This window comes from Athene noctua, chromosome Z (assembly GCF_965140245.1).
Source record: "Athene noctua chromosome Z, bAthNoc1.hap1.1, whole genome shotgun sequence".
NCBI classification, from domain to species: Eukaryota; Metazoa; Chordata; class Aves; order Strigiformes; family Strigidae; genus Athene; species Athene noctua.
In genome coordinates this window covers 14,005,450-14,025,886 of record NC_134077.1, presented here as the reverse complement: position 1 = coordinate 14,025,886, position 20,437 = coordinate 14,005,450, and the positions used below count along the sequence as shown (strand labels likewise).

At 42.3% G+C, this 20,437-nt stretch overlaps 1 protein-coding gene across 1 annotated transcript; it reads right to left on the bottom strand.

The window, feature by feature from the left end:
• Window positions 1-5,197: 5,197 nt before the first annotated feature.
• IL7R (interleukin 7 receptor) lies at window positions 5,198-20,207 on the bottom strand. Its single transcript, XM_074931513.1, has 8 exons — window positions 20,108-20,207; window positions 14,393-14,531; window positions 12,894-13,048; window positions 11,109-11,263; window positions 9,862-10,039; window positions 8,990-9,080; window positions 7,066-7,141; window positions 5,198-5,701 (listed from the first exon to the last, which is right to left on the bottom strand). Exons 1-8 carry the CDS (start codon window positions 20,205-20,207, stop codon window positions 5,198-5,200), a joined length of 1,398 nt encoding a protein of 465 aa, XP_074787614.1.
• Between the last annotated feature and the right edge of the window lie 230 nt (window positions 20,208-20,437).

Here is a 20,437-nt window from a genome sequence, read left to right as displayed (position 1 = left end):
AAGAAATCCTGGAAACTCTGACTTTTGCTTTTATTTCCCCCAACTCCTTTGGGATTAGAGACTATAAAGAAGTAAAACGTTTGTTGTGGGTTTGATTTTTTTTTCTCCCAATTCCCATCTAAACACCTTTTTCAGAGCTTCATGATTTGATGACACCAGCAATTGTCCCAGTTCTGGACTCTAACATGTGGCTTCATGTTTCAACAGGTGGCGCTTAAAAGCCAAGGGATAGCCAGCCTGACTGAATCCTAGAGCTGCCGAGTGAGCAAATGGATGGGATAGTCAGTAGAAATTAGCGATTGCGTTTCCTGGCATGATCAGTTGTTTTCTTGTGTGTCTCTACGATAGATTTGTTTTGCCAATGCCCTGTTACACACCAGAGTGCTAATTTGGAAGGCTTCATAATCACAGTAATAAGGAACGGATTGGCCCTAAAATAATTCTTCACAGAGACGGTTACATTTTATCTTGCATTGTAGCCGGTTTTAAAGTGTAGTTTCAGAAACCCACAACCAAAGAGATAACTAGCTTGAGCCAAAAGCATATTGACTATAAACCTGCTGCTGTTCCTCCCAGGGATGCAGCACTTCAGTATTGTTGTATAAATACAGGCCTTCAAGTCAATAAACACTTTTTCTAAGAAGCCTAGAAGGAGCTGAACTCCTGCCCTGCAGAAGTACCCTGCTATCATCACCAGGTCCCTTGCTGCCAGAAGGGATGGCTTCATAGTCAGCTTGTGCCTGCCTAGGACTGCCCCAAATTCAGCCACCTGTTCCTGCAGCAGCGGTGGCCAGGCCACCCTTCACTGTTTACTTCATGGTCCAGACCTCACTGCACAGCTCATGTGTTTAACCATCCCTTCACCCTGACAGGAACAGTTCCCCTGTCTCTCCATGCTTAGCTGGTCTTCTACAACCCCACTGACACACAGAGCATTTTTGTGTGTTTTATCACCCTGTCTAATGAACAATACACAAGAGGAGGAGATTTGGTAAACAAACAAATTCAGCGGGGGACAAGTATTGCCTCGGGAGGTAATTATGGTTTTTCAGCATCATTAAAATTAGGCTGTGAGTCAGTGTTATAACTGACAAAAGACTTATTTTATTTCACGGATTAGAGTTTGTGTGCCGCTAGGAGATGTTTGCATAGTGCAAATAAGCTGTGCATAGATGAGGGGAGAAATGACAACAGAAGAGGGGCTGTATTACCATGAGCAGAGAAGAGGCAGAGGAGCCTGATAGGTATGTGTGGAGAGAGGAGTAAGCAGCTTCAAGGACAGCATCATAAAGCAGCTGCATAGAAACCAGGATCAGCAAGTTCTTTTTGTGTGTGCAGCTGAGTATGAGCACAGGAGGCAGAAAGTGTAGAGGAAGAATGTAATGCTGAAGTAAAGAAGATATGTGGAGTATGTGAAAGCTGAGCTATACTCCTGTTTAGACGCTGAGTCAGATGGGAATTTGTCAGCTGCTATGGGGGAAAGTATTTTGTAGAATAAGGAAACTACTCGGTCCTGACCCGGTGAAGTATTGTCAAGACATATCCATGGCTGTATCTTCATATATACTACATATCTAAAAGCTGGCCACGGACCAAGAGTGATTGTGTTGCTTCTTGCTTTGGTGCATATATGGATTTCTGTTTTTGCAAAAGGAAGCCAAAAGTTTTTATATCTGTATACACCCATCAAATTTATATTGATGGCTATAAAATTGCATGTGATGTTCAGTGATGCTAATACTAAGACTGCTCAAATATTGGTACTGTGCACCTGCAAAATAGTTGGGGACCAATTTTTCCAAAAGATTTAACTCCCGCAATTCATGCCAGATTGTCAAAGCTGAAGGAGACTGCTAGTCTCCGTGTGCTTCGGAACAGCCTCATCCCCAAATAGAGTTATCTTGGAGGAACTTAGTGCTTGTGAAAGTTCAGCCTGACAGGACTTGACTGAACATCACTGTGATGACCTGATTGTCAGCACTGGCTTGGTAGCAGCTGCATATTGTTCAACGAAGAGTTTTCATGGCCATTTCTGGGAGCTAGGGTCCTTTAGAAACCTTAATACTAACCTTTAACCCCTTTTGATCTGGCTGTGCTTGCCACTGCTCTCCTGGAAAAATACCCTTCTGGACAGGCTTCATCATACACCCAGGTGCATGCCTGGAGTAAAGTAACCCTCATGTCTGGTGTGAGTTAGCCTATATCCTCCACCGAGAAAAGCGACATTAGGTTTAACATAATTAACAAAAGGCTGCTTTATTTTCCATCAGTTGTATATTTGTCATCATTCAGCAGTGTATTAACGAAGTACCATCTCTGAGGACACAGCCTGTATGGGAATTTGCCTTACTGTATGCATATGTATGCTACTGCAAGCCTGAGGGTTTTTCTGTTTTCTGGTGCTCGTGGTGCAGACCCATGGCTGCACACAGGGGCTTGGTCAAAGCTTCTCGCTCACCTAAGCAAGTACAATACATTGGCAGGAGTTTGACTTCACCATCCTGATTCTCAGAGCTGTTATCTCTATGTTTTCTGGGTAACAGGGGCTGGATTGCAGTCTGAGTCAGGATGAACAAAGACATGCCCAGTCCAAAACATAGGGACCAGAGTTGTGGACAGGATTCCCTGGCTCCCAGGGGGGTGGCAATGAAGGGAGGGTGATGATTACTGTTATCCTGCAGTGCTTTCAGGCCTCTGAGCTGTCCAGACTTGTTTGGGATTTATTCTGGCAGAAACTAGGTAAAGTCCAGAGTTATCCTAATTGCAGTGAGGGCAGAGTAAGTCCTATCCTGATAGATGTACATTAGAAAACTGAATTAGAGCAGCATAAATAGGCCATGCAGATATTCATGTCCTTTTAATACAGTAGAAATATTATAAAACCAAGGTTACATGTTATCTAATTAAATAAGATACTAAGACATAGAAAATAAACAAATGTTTAAACATTAGCAGCTATGCAAAAATGAGTGCTACATAGGAAAAATATAACTATTTTAGTCATTAAAGTAAATAAAAATCAGATTTCTACTACTTTTCCCATATTAAAGAGCAAACATCAAGCTTCTACTACTTTTCCCATATTAAAGAGCAGTATACCTTTCTGGACAAAGAGAAAGACGATTACACATGAGTACCCTACTGCTTAAATAGTGCAAATAGGCATTTGTGATGTCACTTTTAATCCTTAAAAATGTGTGTATGAGTTCAAAACAAGCATAGCACATATTATATAGGATTTTTCTGATGTGCTTTTACTTCTTCCTTTATGACCTGCTTGTCACTGTGTTACTGGAAGAGGATATAATTTGTCTGCATTTACAATCGCACTGTGCAAGTCAGCACAGTATGAGCACTACCAGCAGCATTTTAAAAGAGAAATACAAGCATTATGAAGCAAATTAATATCCAGGGCTTTCATCTTTTCATACTGCATTAGTCAATGTTTCAGCTGGTAAGAAACAGCAATAAAAAACATTCTGTAAAATGTCACTGGAATACCTTGAGCCAAATCCTCGGCCCCTTTGCACTCAGGCATCATAAGGTTTGAAGGTTTCCCTGGTGTCTGGTGGAGGTGGAGCAAGTGGAGTCTTGTCTTGGGAGTGATGTTTTTCTCCAGCAGGCTACACAAATATAGAGACATCTCAGTGATTATTACCAGTCAGAGCAAAATTCGAGCAGCTCCAGGGATGAGAAAGGGCTCTTTTTACCCTTAGACTCTGGGAATGCGAATACATTTCAGTAAAGGAGAATTTCAAGCAGCTAGAGAAACTGAGCCTGCACAGCAAGGTGAACCCCAATCCCCAAGCGCAGAAAAACAGCTTGGATTTCCCATGGCCACACTGCTTGGCTGTCATGCAACCATGTGTCTATAGCAGCTTTATCTCCAAGCATGTGCTCCGCGTTATGCACCATCCCAGAGGGTCTGTGAAGCGTCTCAGCCATCTCTGTGTGATAGCACGTGGGGAACCCCTTAGAGCTGGGCTCAGAGTCCAGAGGAAGGTGAAAGGGAAGGGACAGAATGTCTTCCTTCATCATAATGTAAAAAAAATTTTTTTTTTAAAAAAAGAAGCTATATCTAGGCAATTTTCAAGGTACTTTTAAAAAATGTAGGTCTCTGATCACTGGCAGGATCCATGACTCTCCATCCATCTTCTTAGGTCAGATGTTGTATGAGAACATTGCCTGGTTAAATTCAAAGTACTCTCATGAAGTCACAGCCATTGGGAATAATGCTAGTAAACAAAGCTAGTCAGCTCGGCCCTTCTGCCTGGAAAGTACTTACATGTTGCACTAATGCTCGAGCAAGAGCTGCAGAGAAAGACAGCATCTTGCATTTTACAGTTTATAGGAAGAGATGGGACTTTGTTTTTCATTGATTTTGTTTTGTTTTCCTAGCTAAACATTGCTAGTACATTAAATATTTAAGATCTTTAACATATAGCACTAGCAGCAGTACCTGTGGATCCTAAAATTGTCTCTGGGACAGATCTTTACCAACAGCAAAAAGAAGTGGCATGTAGGCTTTTGTTTTGTTTCAATCTCTCCCTCTCAAAAAAAAAAAAAAAAAAAAAAAAGTAGTCTGAGGAAACATCTTCCTAAAGTAGTCCATATGCGCTTTTTCCTGGTGGCTCAGTAAACTCTCTTTGAGTTGATCAAGCTCTTGAATGAGTACCCAGGTGACTAATGCTGGATAGGAACTCTCATTTATTAGCATTTTTCAAACTTGTGAGCTTTCACTGATTGCAGAGGAGTTACTTTTGACCTACCACTGTTTGAGAGATTGGATTCTATGTAACTTTAATTTCTTGCCATATTTCTAGCTTGGGCTTTAATAAGAGTTTAACTCTGCAACCAAGAGGTAAACAGAAGAGTTCATTAACTTTCATGAGACATGCTAGGATTCTCACCTAGGATTGCAATGTCATTGCTATGGATTAATCAGATCTGAAGATAAAAGTCAAGTTGAATTAAATTTAATTTATGCTGCAATGGAGATTGTTACCAGCATACTGAGAGATGATGTTAGGCCACTTATCAATGTGGGAGAACCCACTTCCTTGCCAGTATGGCATTGCACTGTGAACAGGGTATGTTGCAGAAGTGAGAACTCACAGGATGCAGGAAAACAAAACAGAAAACGTCAATGTCCTGCCTGTGTTAGAGAAAAAAATGTATGCTCTCATTCCTGTGAGATTTACAGAATTTTATAGAAGCTAGACATTGTGACATAGGCTTCCTCATTGTTTGGTGACCTCATTTCACTGGTAGGCAGCATCTGGGATATGGTGTCATCATTTAGGGACTCTGGTCCAGGCTGGCCAGAGGGATCCGGGAAAGGAGCAGAGGAAAGGTTGAAACCATCATCACACAGGGGCACCCTGTTGCTGTGGCAAACCTCATATGTGCTAGAACTGCAGTTTCCTTTGGTGACTGCAAACTGGTTGGTGCTCAGGAGTCTGTGCAGGGCTTCAGCTGGCCAGATTCCTCCATAAGTCACAGACAGGTTTTGGTTGCTTTTGTCTGTCATTGCAAGGTTCATCTTCAGGTCTGATCCACTCCTAATTTTTTCTGTGAGGTTCATCTCTAGAGCAGTTGATGGCTGCAGAAAATTTTCCAGTTCAACTTTTGCTCGAATGCCATCCACTTTATGGATATGAACATAACCAAAACTCTCTGGGTTAAAGCTTATATCAAAATTCTGCATGGCAAAGAAACAGCATGGTCAGTTAACAGTGGGTATTAGCTGAAGAGAAAAGGTACTTTGATAACTCATTAGATATTATAAGGGTATTTATTATTTCTTTAACTCTGAAAGTAACCCTTAGCAGGCTGAACAATTGGTTAACAAAGAATAAATTATCACATGTCTTAAAATCCTTTGCCATATTAGTCTGAATCTATTCAGTGGCTTCCTGCAGACAGTGCCACCGAAGAGCCTTTCATGTGTTAGACGATGTGGTGGGAGCTGGTGTTTCAGAGACTTTTCTGAGACACGCGACTATTGCATGCCTGCTATTTCACAGGAATGAGTATACCAACCCAGGCGGTTCCTTTCAGTTTTACCTTCCTAATTTAGCAGTGAGGGAAGTAAAATATTGCCATGACTTCCTGAAAGACATTAGGAATCCTTGTACTGGGGAGCATGGGGGGTGGTAGAGTCATCTTAGACCTCTTATTAAATTAAGAACGTGCTAATAATGTATTAACTGGAGAGAACAGCACTGATGAGTTTTTTAGTGAAAAAATACACTAGACACATAGTTAAGGCAATGGGTTAATCCCACACCCACACATTATTTGTAACATTGTCCATCTGGCTTTTATCTGGCAGAGCAGTTCTTACACTGTATGGTGTATGAGCAATTCTGCTGGCTGTGTAAGCTGGCACCAGTGATGTTTGCAGAGGGTCCCCATCCAGGCCCGCCATCACAGTTTTGTAGAATCACTGAAGCAGCTTGGTTGGAAAGGACCTCTGGAGTCCAACTGGTTCAACCTTCCACCAGAGGCAGGGCCTGGATTGGGTTATCCAGAGCCCTATCAAGCCAAGCCTTGAACATTTCTATCAAAGGAGAACCTACCTCTTATCTGGGAAACCTACATTGCTTTTGTTGTTCTCATGGACACTTTTATATCTTATATCCCTGAAGAAACATGTGCCTTTGGCCTCTGGTGCTGTCACCATGCAGCCTTGCGTCAAGAGCACCTCCACCATCTCTCTACCTACACTTTAGGTATTGGAAGGTTGTGATTAGTAGTCACCACCCCAAGCTTCCTCTTTCCTGTAACTAATTCAGTTCCTTCAATCTTTCTTCATGTATCAAATTCTCCAGCCCTCTGTAGTTACAGTGCACAGGTCAAAGACCAGGCACTAGTTGAATTATCTGTTATTTCCATACCCTTGACTAGCATCTGCCTGGGCAAATGTGGGCTCTCTTCAGTGAAATGTAGAAGTAATTTCTGAAGGATGTCCCAGTCCATGCAGCAAATGCACATACTGTATCTCATAAGTGTTTTCTTCCCAATAGTCTATATGCAGGTGAAAACAACAGCGGAAGTACATACATTTTTTGGCTTCTTACATAGTTGCTCCAGTGTTTTTTTATGATCAGGAAGGTTTGGCCATACAGCAGGCTTGATCCTGAAACAGAAACAGTAGACAAAAAGGGGTTCAACAACAATAAAAGAGGGACAGTCAAGATGTCAGAGGTTCATATTGTATCCTTTGTACTAATTCTCACAAAGCCTTAGGGCTGGCTTGCATTGCCCAGAATAATGACAGAGAAGTCTCAGAACAGAACAAAGACAGGAGGACAGGTGTTATAAAGGTCACTGAGTACTAATTGTTCTTTTGAGTGCACAAATTGTTAAAGGAAGACACATCACCAAGTACTTGAAAAGCAACAAATCATGCTGACAAAGACCTAATTTGCATCTAGCTGTGTTAACGGGGTTTTGCATGGTGAAACCAATTTCTGCAAGGGCAAAAAGATGCCGTGGTTAAAGTGCAAATTTGCTGATATTTGCTTCTGCATATTTATATAAGTTAAAAAACTGCATATTGTTCTACTCCTTGGCCAGCTATCTGTGTTTCAGATATCTGTATTGTAGCCTTGTTCCACAGGTCTCATTTTTACTGCCTAAATTAACAAAGTTCTTTCTTTGTGCTGCTAGAAACACTCAGCTATAATGCATCTAGAGAATACTGCCTGACTGATATTCAATGTTGCAGTGATATAAATATAACTATAGATGTATATGAATATATATTTTATTTTGTATGTGTGTCTGTATATGTGGATGTATATACATACATATATAAATCTTTTTAAAAGGGAAATCTCTGGGTTCAGAAAGTGTCACCATCTAAAAGCCAGTTTTTCAGCAGTTTTACATAAATAGAGCTACCAAAGTAAGAGAATTACAGGTGCTCAACAACAGTAAAAAGAAACAGCCAGAAATCTCAAGCTACAGCTATACTTGCAAATAAAACAGCACCAAGGAGCATTCCCCGGCAGATAACTCCAGTGTATAAAACTATTAATTATTAAAATTGTTCTTGGCATGGTTTGACGGGGCCACCCAGCACATTTACAGCAATCCCTGTGTGTAATTCAGGAGTTAGAACAGCTCAAGTGTTGTTCCCAAAACGTAGTTTGCATGCAGCCACCTCCCTTGATGTCAGTAGAGGTGGATGTCATGGACAGGCTGCTCTGCATGCCACCGAAGAGCACAAGGTTTTCTGCCTTGGGAAGGGTTCATCTCGTATGGTTAAACTTGGGACTTTTTCACTTCAGATTCTGGTTTCACCAGATTGTCTACATATCTGTCCAATTTCTTAAATTTGTCAACTATCTTCTCTACAAGCATATATAGCCACATATTTAAAATATATATTTACAGCTATCTATCTACTCCTTTGTAGCCAATATATGAAAAAAACCCAATGCAGACAAAGGACTGCCTGTGTAATGAATGTATCTCCAGTCCCACTTCTGCCGTGACTGCTTTGGTGGAGGATGTAGAGCCTGGTTTCACCACATGGATGGCTGGAGGCTGTGCTGGTCACTGACGTCACCTTAAGGCACTGCAGAGCAAACACTCTGCTGACTCAGCCTATGACAGGGAAAGAGGCAGTCTCCCTGGTATACAATTTCCACACCTCTTGAGACTTCACTAAAACCCACAGGTGGCTTTCTTTTCTGGATCTTGCTTGAGGCTTTTGAGTCAAATTTGCCTCCAGTGAGACACCAACTCTGTGTCGTGTTTCAAGCCCAAGACTGAAGTCTGCTCAAAGTGGCAGGTCGCCCTCTGCCCGCCAACACCCTCTCTTATTCTGCCCACTTCTACTCTTTGTCTGCCTTTTGCTTGAGATAGAGGTCCAGAGATGGAAGGAGAATAGTTCACAAGTATAACAGGGAAAGCAATAAGAATGTCAGAACAGGATTGGCTACCAACACTTTTTCTGACACAAAGAGACTTAGATTACCTGTTTTCCCAAAAAGTTATGACCAGGACAATCATGACAATGGACAGCATGAATCCCAGGATGGAGAGTATTACCACAACCATGCTGTTATCTAAAGAAAAACAAAGAAGATCAGCCAATGCATGTAAATGTGTCACTTTAAGCCACTGTAACTGTAACATCTCTTCAGACAATAAATTAGGAATTAATGCCAAGCATTGCACTTTCCTGTCATTGAACTGGTGCGGTGGTGCATTTCCTCTGCATCCCTGAAGGAGGGAAGAGGTAGGCTGCCAGAGCATCAACACCTGGCTGAGCTCCAAGCATCCATAAAGCAGCACTGAAGTGACTTTGAACACATGTAATGTTGAGGTGCCCCTGGGGACTGAAGGGACCCAAAGGACCAGAAGCGTTATTCATGTTTACAAGTGCTATAATAAGGTTTTGTCCCATATTGTATTTGTGATTGAAGTGCCATGTTTGCATACAGAACCAGGGCACTGAAACGGGTCATGTTTTACCACCCTATGTGCCTTACCTAAAATGCTCAATGCAAGCTGTTCCTTCTCCCTGCATACCAGCAGAGAGCAAGCAGGATTGAGTCAGTCTTCACCTCCCTTTACACCCCACACATGCCTTTACAGCATCTGATCTTATCATCCCTGAGTGAGATTTAACTTCACATGGAGACTCAGGCCCAGACCGGAGTGATACAGCCACTTTCTGAGTCATGTCCTCTGGGGTGCCTGGTGCCTGTGAGGGCTGACCCTGCTGTGGCTGTGGGCTCTCCCCTCCCCATGCTCTCATCACCACTGCCACCAGGGCTGGCCAGTGACCCTAGGACCCCTAGCTCTGCTCTCTTCCAGGTGGACCAAAGTGATTTCTGCCCTTACAGCTGTCTGTGGAGCGCTGCTCCTTGGCGGTCCTGAAGCTCTTGGAAGTGCTCCATTCACTCCACATGCCCTTAAAATAATCTCCGTTGGGCTGTGAACGTACTTTCACCTCATACGATGCATCACTTTCGAGGTTTTTTCCCAGTAATTTAACCTGAAGATATGGTGTCTCTATTGTCTAAACACACACACAAAAAAATCCAATTATTTTTCTGTAAGATAGGACAAAAATATCTTTGAGTTTCAGCAACATATGCGTGATCATGTGCATCCCTGCAGCACTGTGTTGCTTGCTGCTTGTCTGTGGTTATTATACTTGTGGTCATCATGACATCAGTCTAGTTTAACAGAAAGTTAGTCCAGACAGTATTGAGAACAGAGACTAATGCTGGGTAAAAGCTGTCTGGAAAACAGCTTTAAGTGTTAACTGTGATTTGCTACTGTTGACAGTGCAGTGGTAAATGTATGCTTCCCTGAGAAGGTTTAGAAGGGAGAGTGGAAAGAATACATTTGTGTGGCATAAAAGGACAACTTCTGAAGGAGCAGCTGCAGGAAAGAAGCTGAAATCCCACCGTGCAGCTCTTCATGTCAATGTATTTTGTTGCCTGAATCCTTTTCCTTCCCTAGTTACAGTTCTCCTGTGTTCCTTCTGTAAAAAGCAGGTATAGTCCATGCTTTCAAACACCCCCCATCTGGACTAGCGTTTGCACGGCTGATTGTGTGACAGGACACAGAGGTCCCAGCAGCTGGGCAGCCCAAACCAGTTTCAGTTCACAGGCAGCTGCAGCCCAAAACATGGTCCAAGGGTGGGAGAGCTGCAGGGCTACACCGAAAGCCTGGAGAGGCTCAGTGAAAAAGGGACACAAAGAAACTGTTGTTGAGTAAGAAAAAGGGTCATACGATTTACTGACTGATAAGCTCAGAAAATAAGAGCAAAACCATACTAGCAAAGAGCAAGCCACCCAAACACTCTAGGATGTTCATTATGTTATGTCTTCTCTTCCCACTGCAAAGCCCAAAGGAATGAAACTTCGTTAGCCCAGAGGAGTGTCTAACAGACATAGATGCTGTTGGTCTGGAACTGTTTTGACTGATGAAATTTTCAAATGCCAAATATTACACTTTTCCAAGTTTTCAGCTGTAGAATTGTAGAAATGCAGATTTGAGGGGTTTTACATGGTAGAGGTATTTCTGCTAATGTTCAATTTTAGAAATTAGTGTAAGCTCACTAATATATCATGACTTACCTTCCAAGTACCTTCTTCTTTCTGATAGGCTATTTGGTGTATTAATTTGTCCTTTAAGTATTTCTTCCATGAATGTGGTGTACTATAATGAATAAGATATTCATTTGCCTCCTTTTGGTATGTGATGTTTATATCAAATGGTACTTCAGGCTTAACTGCAAATGATAACAAACCAGGATATAACAGGAATAGAATAATGTTACTACAAAATAAACAGGTTTTTAAAAGTAAAAAAGAATTCCACTTCAAGTTACATGCCCTGCATGGTGACCTATCTTGGAAAAGGGCTAGCCTGAGCTGGGCCAGTCTCATGCTGAGCCCCAGTTCATCCTTATACCTTGGTCCTGAGAGGAGCTTGGTTTTGACCTGCTGAAGCAACAGTATGACCAGCAGAGATGGCGCTTCCTGGGGATGTGACATTTAGTCTTGGAAAGCAATTCCTGAGCATGTCCATGCCTGCAGTAGCACTCCTTGAAGACCTAAAATTCAGTCCCTCTAACCAGTGCTCTGAGATGGAGACCCTGTGGCAAAACCCATTCCTGCTCTGGGAGGAAGGCACTGGGGAGAAATCCTGGTACAGCTACAGTGACTGGTAGCCATCAAGGCAGTGGAACAGAGGAAAGGATAAAGTATGATACTGTCAGCTATAGCAGAGGGGGCTGTGGTTCCAGGCCTTTTTTACGAACCCACGGCTGACCTGCTGCCAGAGACTGTGTCAGATGACCATCTATAGATGTACCTCATGTCCAAAATGCAGCCCTTGGGACTCTCCGCAAGCTGTGCCTGAGCTGGATGTCTGCAGTGACCTGTGTCTGTGTCACTGAGGCTTCTTGAATGAGTCATGTAAAGTGCATCAGCTCTCACAGGAACAGAGAGCCCACACCTCCCTCCTCTCAGGAAAATGCATAGAGCCAGAAAATATGCACACTCTTGCAACCCCCAGATACTTAATCCATCCCTGCAGAAACCACGGTTTCTAGAGGAGAGACCATCAGAGATGGTCCAGGCTGGTCTATAAACTGAGAGGTAGTGTAAGATTGTTACAAAACTACTGGACTGAGGCAGAAATGTTTTGTAAGAGGGATGCTGCAGCACCTGTTGCCAAAGAAAGGCAAAGCAAGGTGGTACCAGAGCAGAACCAAGCTGCCCTACACGGGCTTCTCTGCAGCCTGTGAATGAGACCAGCCCCCAAGAGGGAGAAGTCCTAAGTAGCCCCTCTTCCCCTGAGTTCCTTATTTCTTCACTTAGGCAGGTCCCCAACGTGGCTTTGACAAACACATTCATGGGCTCTCAGTGTCCCTCCTGTGCTGCAGGATGCCTCAGCACTGCATTCGGACAACAGGCTCCACCAAGAAGCAAGATGTGAAAAAGTGAGATCTTGCAATCTTGCGGTCCCTGTGCTACTGAGCTTACTCTAGACTTGGGATGGTCAGCCCTGACACTGTGCAGTCCTAGTAAGAGATGAACAAAATGCCCCTGCTTGAGAGTTCATCAACAGCTGCTTCACCCATGTGCATGATTTAGTATATGTCAGGGTCTGGGCAGACTGTTGAAATAAACCAGAATTCAGCTGCACATTTTGAATGGAGGTTAATCATGTTTGGCTTTGAAGCAAGGGGAACACCACATTCTGCCAACACCCCAATCTAGACTACGTGTGCCATGCCAGGACACTATTTTATACTGCCTCTATTTCACCAAGACTGACACTTAGGCATTGCACTGGGGCATTTTTTTCCCCAGTAATCCCTATATATTAAAAATATCAAAAATGTCATGTCTTACCAATGTCAGTTACAACCAGACTCCTACAGACCCTTCTCTTTGTCTCAGAATCCATGCAAATATCTTTATTTGAGAGTATATCAGTGAATTGTAAGAAATAGACACCTTCCCGTTTCTCCATATTGAAACACATGTAATTGCCATCTTCCTTGGTACTGTTGATAAAAGTGACACAATGTTAATTTCTTCTTGGTTGTACTATAGCATAGTAAGGAATGAATCCCGGTTGCTCATTTCACATTAAATGAAGTAAAATTCCATGTGAAATAAGAAAAACCGCCATGCAAATAAGGAGTTTAAAAGGTTGAAAATGTTTTTCCTCATGGTCTTTGAACACAATAATCAAGTGGTGAGAATCACAGCAAGAGTCCTGGAGCCCTCCAAGAAAAAAAAAAAAGCAATTATTAAGCTGTAGATGCATGTGTTAGAAACCTTTATATCTTTAAAAATGATCTCATCACTGCCACCTTTAAACACAGGGCAATAGATTTGGATGTTCACTGAAGATTAAGAGAAATTTTTTATTGACTGAAGTGGTAGCAAATACAGGGTCAAGAGTCAGCCAGGTCATGAAGGAGTCATACAGCACATTTTCAGAGGTGGAAATGTATCTGTTTGTTACTCCACCTGTGTGACTCCTGTGTTTGAGGACTGTCATAAAATTTCAGTCAAAATCCAGAATAAATCCCATTAAAATAGAAAAATCCTAATAAAATAGGTGGAAAAAATTAAGTAGTGATTAGAATAACAAGATTAAAAAAAAATCTACTTTTGCTGGCCGCTGTGAAATTTTCAGTTTCAGTAAAAGCAGGCAAAGGGAAAAGCGGAAGTATGATAAAGACACAAAGTCTGAGCTTCTTCAATGAAGTGTATCAGTTAGGAAAAATGTGGAAAAGAATTCCAAGGCTTTGATGAGAAGTGAAGATGACCAATATGTTTAGTAACTGTTGGGTTTTTGTATACTCATTCTAGTGTGTTTTCTGCATGTCTGTGTATGCAAAGACAATTGCTTAATTTTTGTCTTGATCTAGATAAAGGCATTTTCCCTGCAGGGGAAAATCATCCTTCTTGTCAAAGAATTTTCGGTGGAGAGGATCTGCCTCTTTAAAAACATTTTTACTTTTCACTTAATAAAAGCTATGTTTGGAGTCTTTAAATATCATTTAATTTAAAGGAAAAATGATCTCTGTTCATGCTGGGCTACCATCTGTAATTACAGGTGTTCCAGAGAAACAGAGGCAAGATCAGGAACATTGAGATGTTATAATGTCCTTTACAGACTCTTCCAGCTGACATTTTTTCTTATTAGGGAGTTATGTTTCATTTCAGTAAGCTCTTCTTCTTTGCCGAATGTAGTATTCAAACTCTGTAAAACACTCTGAAGCAGAATTTTGTCTAGCTGTGTTGCTCCTGTTTCCCAGCATATGGCAACATGACTCACTGGTGCTTAGCATTTCTCTTCCCAGAAGTTTACTAAAGGATGGGCTGACAGCACTTACCACAGAGCCAGGGTATAGTTAGTGTTGTGAGGAGGCAGCTCAGTAAAACTGCAGGTCAGGCTGCTGTAGGAATCCTTAAATTCCAGCTGGCTGTAGCAATCAATGTCGAAGTTGTCTGGTTCATCATCTACAAAAGTCCCTAAGGAGAGATCCAGAGGATGTTACTGAGGCAAACCTGAGTGTATTCCATTTGCAGCTCCATTGTATAGGAGCTTGTTTCCTTACATGGTTGCCTGAAAGGAAGAGGATCAACCCACCCGTTTTGTAAGAAGCAAAGAAAGCTTGTTCAAAATGAAATTAAAAGCCACTCTCACCTTTCAAGGTCTCTATGTCTGCATGCCAGTGAAGCCCACCCACTTACCATACATGAAGGTACATTCTGTATCATCGGTCTGTGAACACATAGTGTCACGGGTGGTTTGGTCAGATGAGACCCCCTATGTCCGTTCTTTTCTATTAATCATGAGCAAAGAGGTTTGCTGATGTCAACCTGGAAATCTCTATGAAAAAGTCCTACTGTCAAGTGCAAACCAGAGAAAATATGTTGTCCGCTCTGCAGATTAATTCATCCTAAGTTTGAGCCAGGGACAGGGGAATTCTCATTTTAAAAGTTACAGATAAACTTTACACCAAGATAAAGCAAGACCTACTCCATCTGAAAATCATCTCAGAACTTTCTCGAACAGGTGTTTCTACTCGAAACCACAAAATGCTGCTATCCTTGGGCACACGGAGGGGAGCAAGACATGTTCATGATGCCTCTTGAAAAGCAGAATATTCAAATCAAGGTCCAAAACACTCTTGAAAATAAATGGAACAGAAACACGCACTGGGAGGTATACTCCAAACGCTTACTGCCAGAGGCGTCCAGGTCTGCTGCTCAAGGCTAACATCTGCTCAGGAGCAAGGGCTAGATTCAACAGGAGTTATTTGTATAGGAATTTCAGCTCAGGACAGCCAGAAAGTACATCAAACACCTTGTAGCTCTGAAGTGTCAGACCCACAGTTGAGGATGCATTCTCGGCAGTTGCTATTGCTGCACCTACATCAAGACCAGCCATGCTGCAGAGAGAGGAGAGTGCCCAAGCAGCACCCTGCTGCTCCTGCTCTGTCCCTGCCTGTGCTGTGAAGGTCTGGCCTGACCAGTTTCCTGAGAAGACTGGAAAATGATAGGGGTGGTTTTAGGAAAGCAAGAATATTATGGTGTCATGAAGCAATTAAGCCCCATTTTGATTGTACTGCAAAATTTTCTGAAATGTCACAAATTTGGGCTCAGGAGGGAAAGCTCTGACTTTCTGTCAGAATGCATGGCTTCCTGCAAATTTGCTTCGATGACTAATAAAACAATCACGATTTGAGTACACTTGGCAGGTATGAGGTCAGTGAAGCAAAAACTGATGCTTCTGAGAGGCGTCCTCACCAGTGGAAACTGTCAGTTCAGCTTCATTTCATGAAATCTCACCCGCTGTAGCCAAGCAGACAGGGAAAGGATTATTGCCATGACCCCCTGAGTGGATCCTCAGGGCAGGAATGCCTCTACTTTCTTTTGCTGGTGAATAGGGGTAGCTATAATGATACGTAACCCTCTTTCCCGTATCCAGGGACTATTCCTGATCCCCTGCTTGGTCCTCTCCTACCCACTCCTCAGACATGCCTTTGCCATGCAAGGCACCTGCCACAGTAAGACCTTGGCTGATCCAGGGATATCAGTGACTCTGACTCACACTCACACTCAGTGTGGGGAAATGTCCATGGAAACATTTCTAATGGAAAATCCCTCCCAGAGAAAATGATGGTCATCTTTGCTGTCACCCACGTGAATTGGATTACTGAGGGGTGACCAGCTACTTGGATACTGTGATTCATAGTTCTCCTGGTGATGTCCTGTGATCCCTGGACAACCCTGACAGAGGACAGGGAGACCCAGACATTGTCTGGCATGGAGCATATCTGAAGATCCAAAATGGCCATGGTATGACAGCAGGGAGAAATCAGGGGAGAGTATTTTTATTGCTTTAAAATGTAATTTAAATACGTCACCCCACAGGGTCACTATCAACAGTGCTTCCTCCTGACCTTGGAGTTGAGGTGTATCTGGAGTCAGTCAATCTTACCTTTGAGTAAGAGAAGAACTTGGGTCAGGAATGCAAAGAAAAATGCAAAAGCAGTCTGGGCAGGGGTTAGGAATGGGGCTGCTGCCACCAGCACCCGTGGTGGGGAGCAGGAGAGACCGGAGTATCTGATGCCGCACTAATCCAGAACACAGAGACAGATCTATCCCCCAAGCTAAGAGTTAGTGGCCTTTTGCCACCATGGGCAACCAGTGCTAAGAAGAAATTACTGGTCTTCCCTTCTCACCCAAGAGGACCTCAGGTCTCCTTGAAGAACAACGAAATGCAGTGTCTTCCACCAGCACTGCTGCTTTGAGGGGATAACTTGTTCAGTAGAGACACAGACAAAGCAAGTGATTTACAAAGCTACTGTATTTGACCATCGCATTCAAGAGAGACACAGAGGTCAGTGCAACTCTAGAACAAGTCCTGCAGCAGTTTCACACAGGTGAGTCTTGACCAGCACAGTCCTGAGCCATCTGTGCAGACATGCGTGTACAGAAATGTATATTACATAAAGATATATATTTGTGGGTAAAATGTGCATATAGATATACATATATTCAAAATTCAGGGGATAACAAGTAAGTTGAAACGAATCTGCATAAAATGGAACACCCCCCACCCCCCCGCTCCCACCCCCCTATTTTATATAGAGAGCTACACCCAAAGTTCACATGCTCAAATATGTCAAATTTTATGTCTCTGACTTTACTTGCAACTACCAGGTGACTGTTTTATTTACATTCATAGCTACCTCGAGACAACTTTAAAACTTAGGAATTTGGATGACTGATCTTACTTTATATGAGAGAGAGGCTGATAGGTGCTTTCTGTATATGCAAAGTACATACACCAGATTTTGCATAAACAGACAAAACTGATAATCATCATATTAATAAATGACATATCTGAAAAAATCTTTCAGCTGTCTGCTACTGCTTTGCTGACAAGTAACAGAAATTTTATTAATTATCTATCAAGCTGAACTGCAAAATGACAAGAAAGAAAAAGGTTTTATCTTTTAGCTCAAACAGCCATTTAATATTTAATAAGTGTAGTGTACCTTTGGTGCCTCACTGGAAGAAAAGTTGGTTTTACCTCTTTGACACTGAACTTTCACATTGTGATTACATGGTTCCTTATGCATGGAAATAATATCCTAATTATAGAATATATGATAATTAAATCTCATCAGTGGTATTAAGTAAGCAATTTAAATCACTTTTCTGGTACAGCTCCTCTATGGACTGACAGTAATTTTTTTGTCTGACATAACTTACACTTTTTCTCTAAACCTCAGAACTACCATGTACAAATGTGTTTGATACGTAAATGGTTTTGATGACTCCAACATGACTCACACAACTAAGGACTCTTTCTTTACACAATGAAAAATTTACAAGATTATCATTTTTTCCTTGAGAAGCTCAGACAAGGCAGAGCCCTGGCTCTGCTGAAAACAAGGCAGGGTTTGAGATGGTGTGATTCTAGAGGCAGAAAAACAGCCACGACAAGTTCTTCACAGAAATTATTGTCTCAGGTTTGGACAACACCAAACAGGATGGTTCAAATCACAGCAGGAATCTCATGAGCCTTTACCAAGAGAGGAGTGTTAGCAGAGACAATGGACATGCTTCAGCTTTAAACTCTGAAGCCACTGGGATTAACAACAGCGTGTGAAACTAAAGGCACTGCTAAGCACCTGCAGGATCAGTGACTGAATTTCCAGTGTCAATGAAGTGACTGTGTCCATGGCCAGAGCAATGCGAAATCTCTAGTGCTGATCTGATTCAGGCAGAACTCATTTTAATCACAACAGTTTTGATGTGGGTTACACAAACCATACAAGTCTGGGTTAGAAGGAGGATTGAAAACAGCTGTCCTGCCCATGAGACCCGGCAGCCTGCTGCCTCCTCCTGCCCCTGCGTGGGCCCTCCTGTGCCTCATGATTGCCCCTTCTTAGCTCTGCTTGTAGCTCTGTTAGGGCTTTTGGGGATCTCCACAAACTCTCTTAGGCTGGGGGACAGCTCTTGGAAGGCAATCTGCTGCTCAGAAAAGAGGAAGAGATTGAAGGCAAGTGCTGCAATGAACTTCTCCCTCCTCTGCCCATAAGAAGGGGTGAGCTCATGTGGCACTCTGCCAGGAGGCAGGGTGAGTTGGAAAGGTGAAGACTGAAAGCTGAACATCTATCACAGGTGATTTTACTCTGGATTGTTTAATTTGTTGGCCAAACCCAGGAAACTCATAAAGAAATCATAAAAGCTGCTAATTGCTCAGTGGGGATTATCTGAATCTGTTTGTCTTTAAGTCTAAACAAATTATAGTTTACTGGAAGTTGATGATGAAACAAAGCAAGTCTTGGTCATATCTGCTTCTGGGAAGCCATTAAGATTTCAGTGTCACCACTGATAAATCACCAGCATTGACTATTCACCACTGTAGCTGCTTGACAAAGCTGAATCTAAACAGTGTATAAATAAAAGACAAATAGAAAAACCAAGGTTGTTAGATGCAGTTCTGAGCCACTCCCTGTTTTCTTCTAACTAAAATCTTATCATTCTATCTGTGTATATATGTGTACATACATACATGTTATAATATATGGCACACAGGGGAAAACGAGGTTCCCTGTGAGATAGCATAGGAACACAGCCATTATCTACCTAAAAACCAAAAACTCTTTTACTCCCGAACAATGGAGCCCTAAAACTACCATTAACTGAGTAGCTCACGTCCTTCAGGCACAATGCAACAAGCTCTGTTACTGATGTTGCTTTAGTATTAGACAAGTAAGAGTTTAACAAATCTGTGACTGAATCTGTAAATTCAATTTTTCATCTCCCTTTTAACAAAAGGTACAGTGGTCTGAAGCAGTGGTTTTATTGCTACTCTTTACATTTTGATTTATGATTTTGATGCTGCTAAATAATTTTCACTTCTCCAAATGAGATAATGAAGTCTGCAGTAAGCCTAAATTTAAAATGTTGAATTAATTTATAATTATTTGCTTCGTAAGGGATGAATGATTTTAGTGATGGGCTGTGAGAACACCCTGGCTGACTTGCTGCTTCAGTCATGCTACAAGGGAGACTCGGACTATCCCACAGATATACCTGATACAATTATTTAAAGAAAAAGAGAAACAACTTGGCTTTTGAAACGGAACAGCTTGGGCCAGGTTTGAGGTACATTAAAACATTTTCTTTGGAGGAAACTGCCCAGAATAAGAGAAGCCAGATCACCCCTCTCTGATGGCAGCTCAAAGTGACCATGGACTGCAGAAGAGTGAAGCAGTTCCTCACTCCCAGGCATAACTCCTCATGGACGCTAGATGCAATGAGAGAGGATTAACAGGTCTGATCTTGCATGCCCTCTGCATACAGCTATGGTCTCCTTAATTTCGTACAAATTTGGACATTACAAGGACATCGACTTGGGAATTGAATTAAAGCTCCAGATCTGCCTCGGGTACTGGCACTAAAAGAAAGAGACTGGAGGCTAAAACACTAAGTCATTTAACCCAGCAGTTGCATTTCGGAGCTCTTAACTCAGGTTTTTCAAGCTCGTACATGAGTGGAAAGATGAAGATGAAATGACTCACCATCACCATCTGCTGAGGTGCAACCACTTTCCCCAAAAGTGGTGCGAAGAAACAAGACGAAAATGCTCAGTACTGTACTCATCTGTGTCATCTTGAGCATGCTGCATGTGTGCAGTACGTCTGTGTGTGAAACCCGCGCTCTCTTACTTTATACTAGACGCAGAACAAACCCATTGCCTGATAAAGAGACCGCAGGCAAGGGGAAATGTAAACATGCCGACAAGGATGACTAGTGGCAGAGAGCAGGAAGCCAGCATGAAGATATTAACAGAGCTTTTACTTTGAAACATGCTACCCACTTCAAAACTAAGGACCTGCTGGATCAGGCTT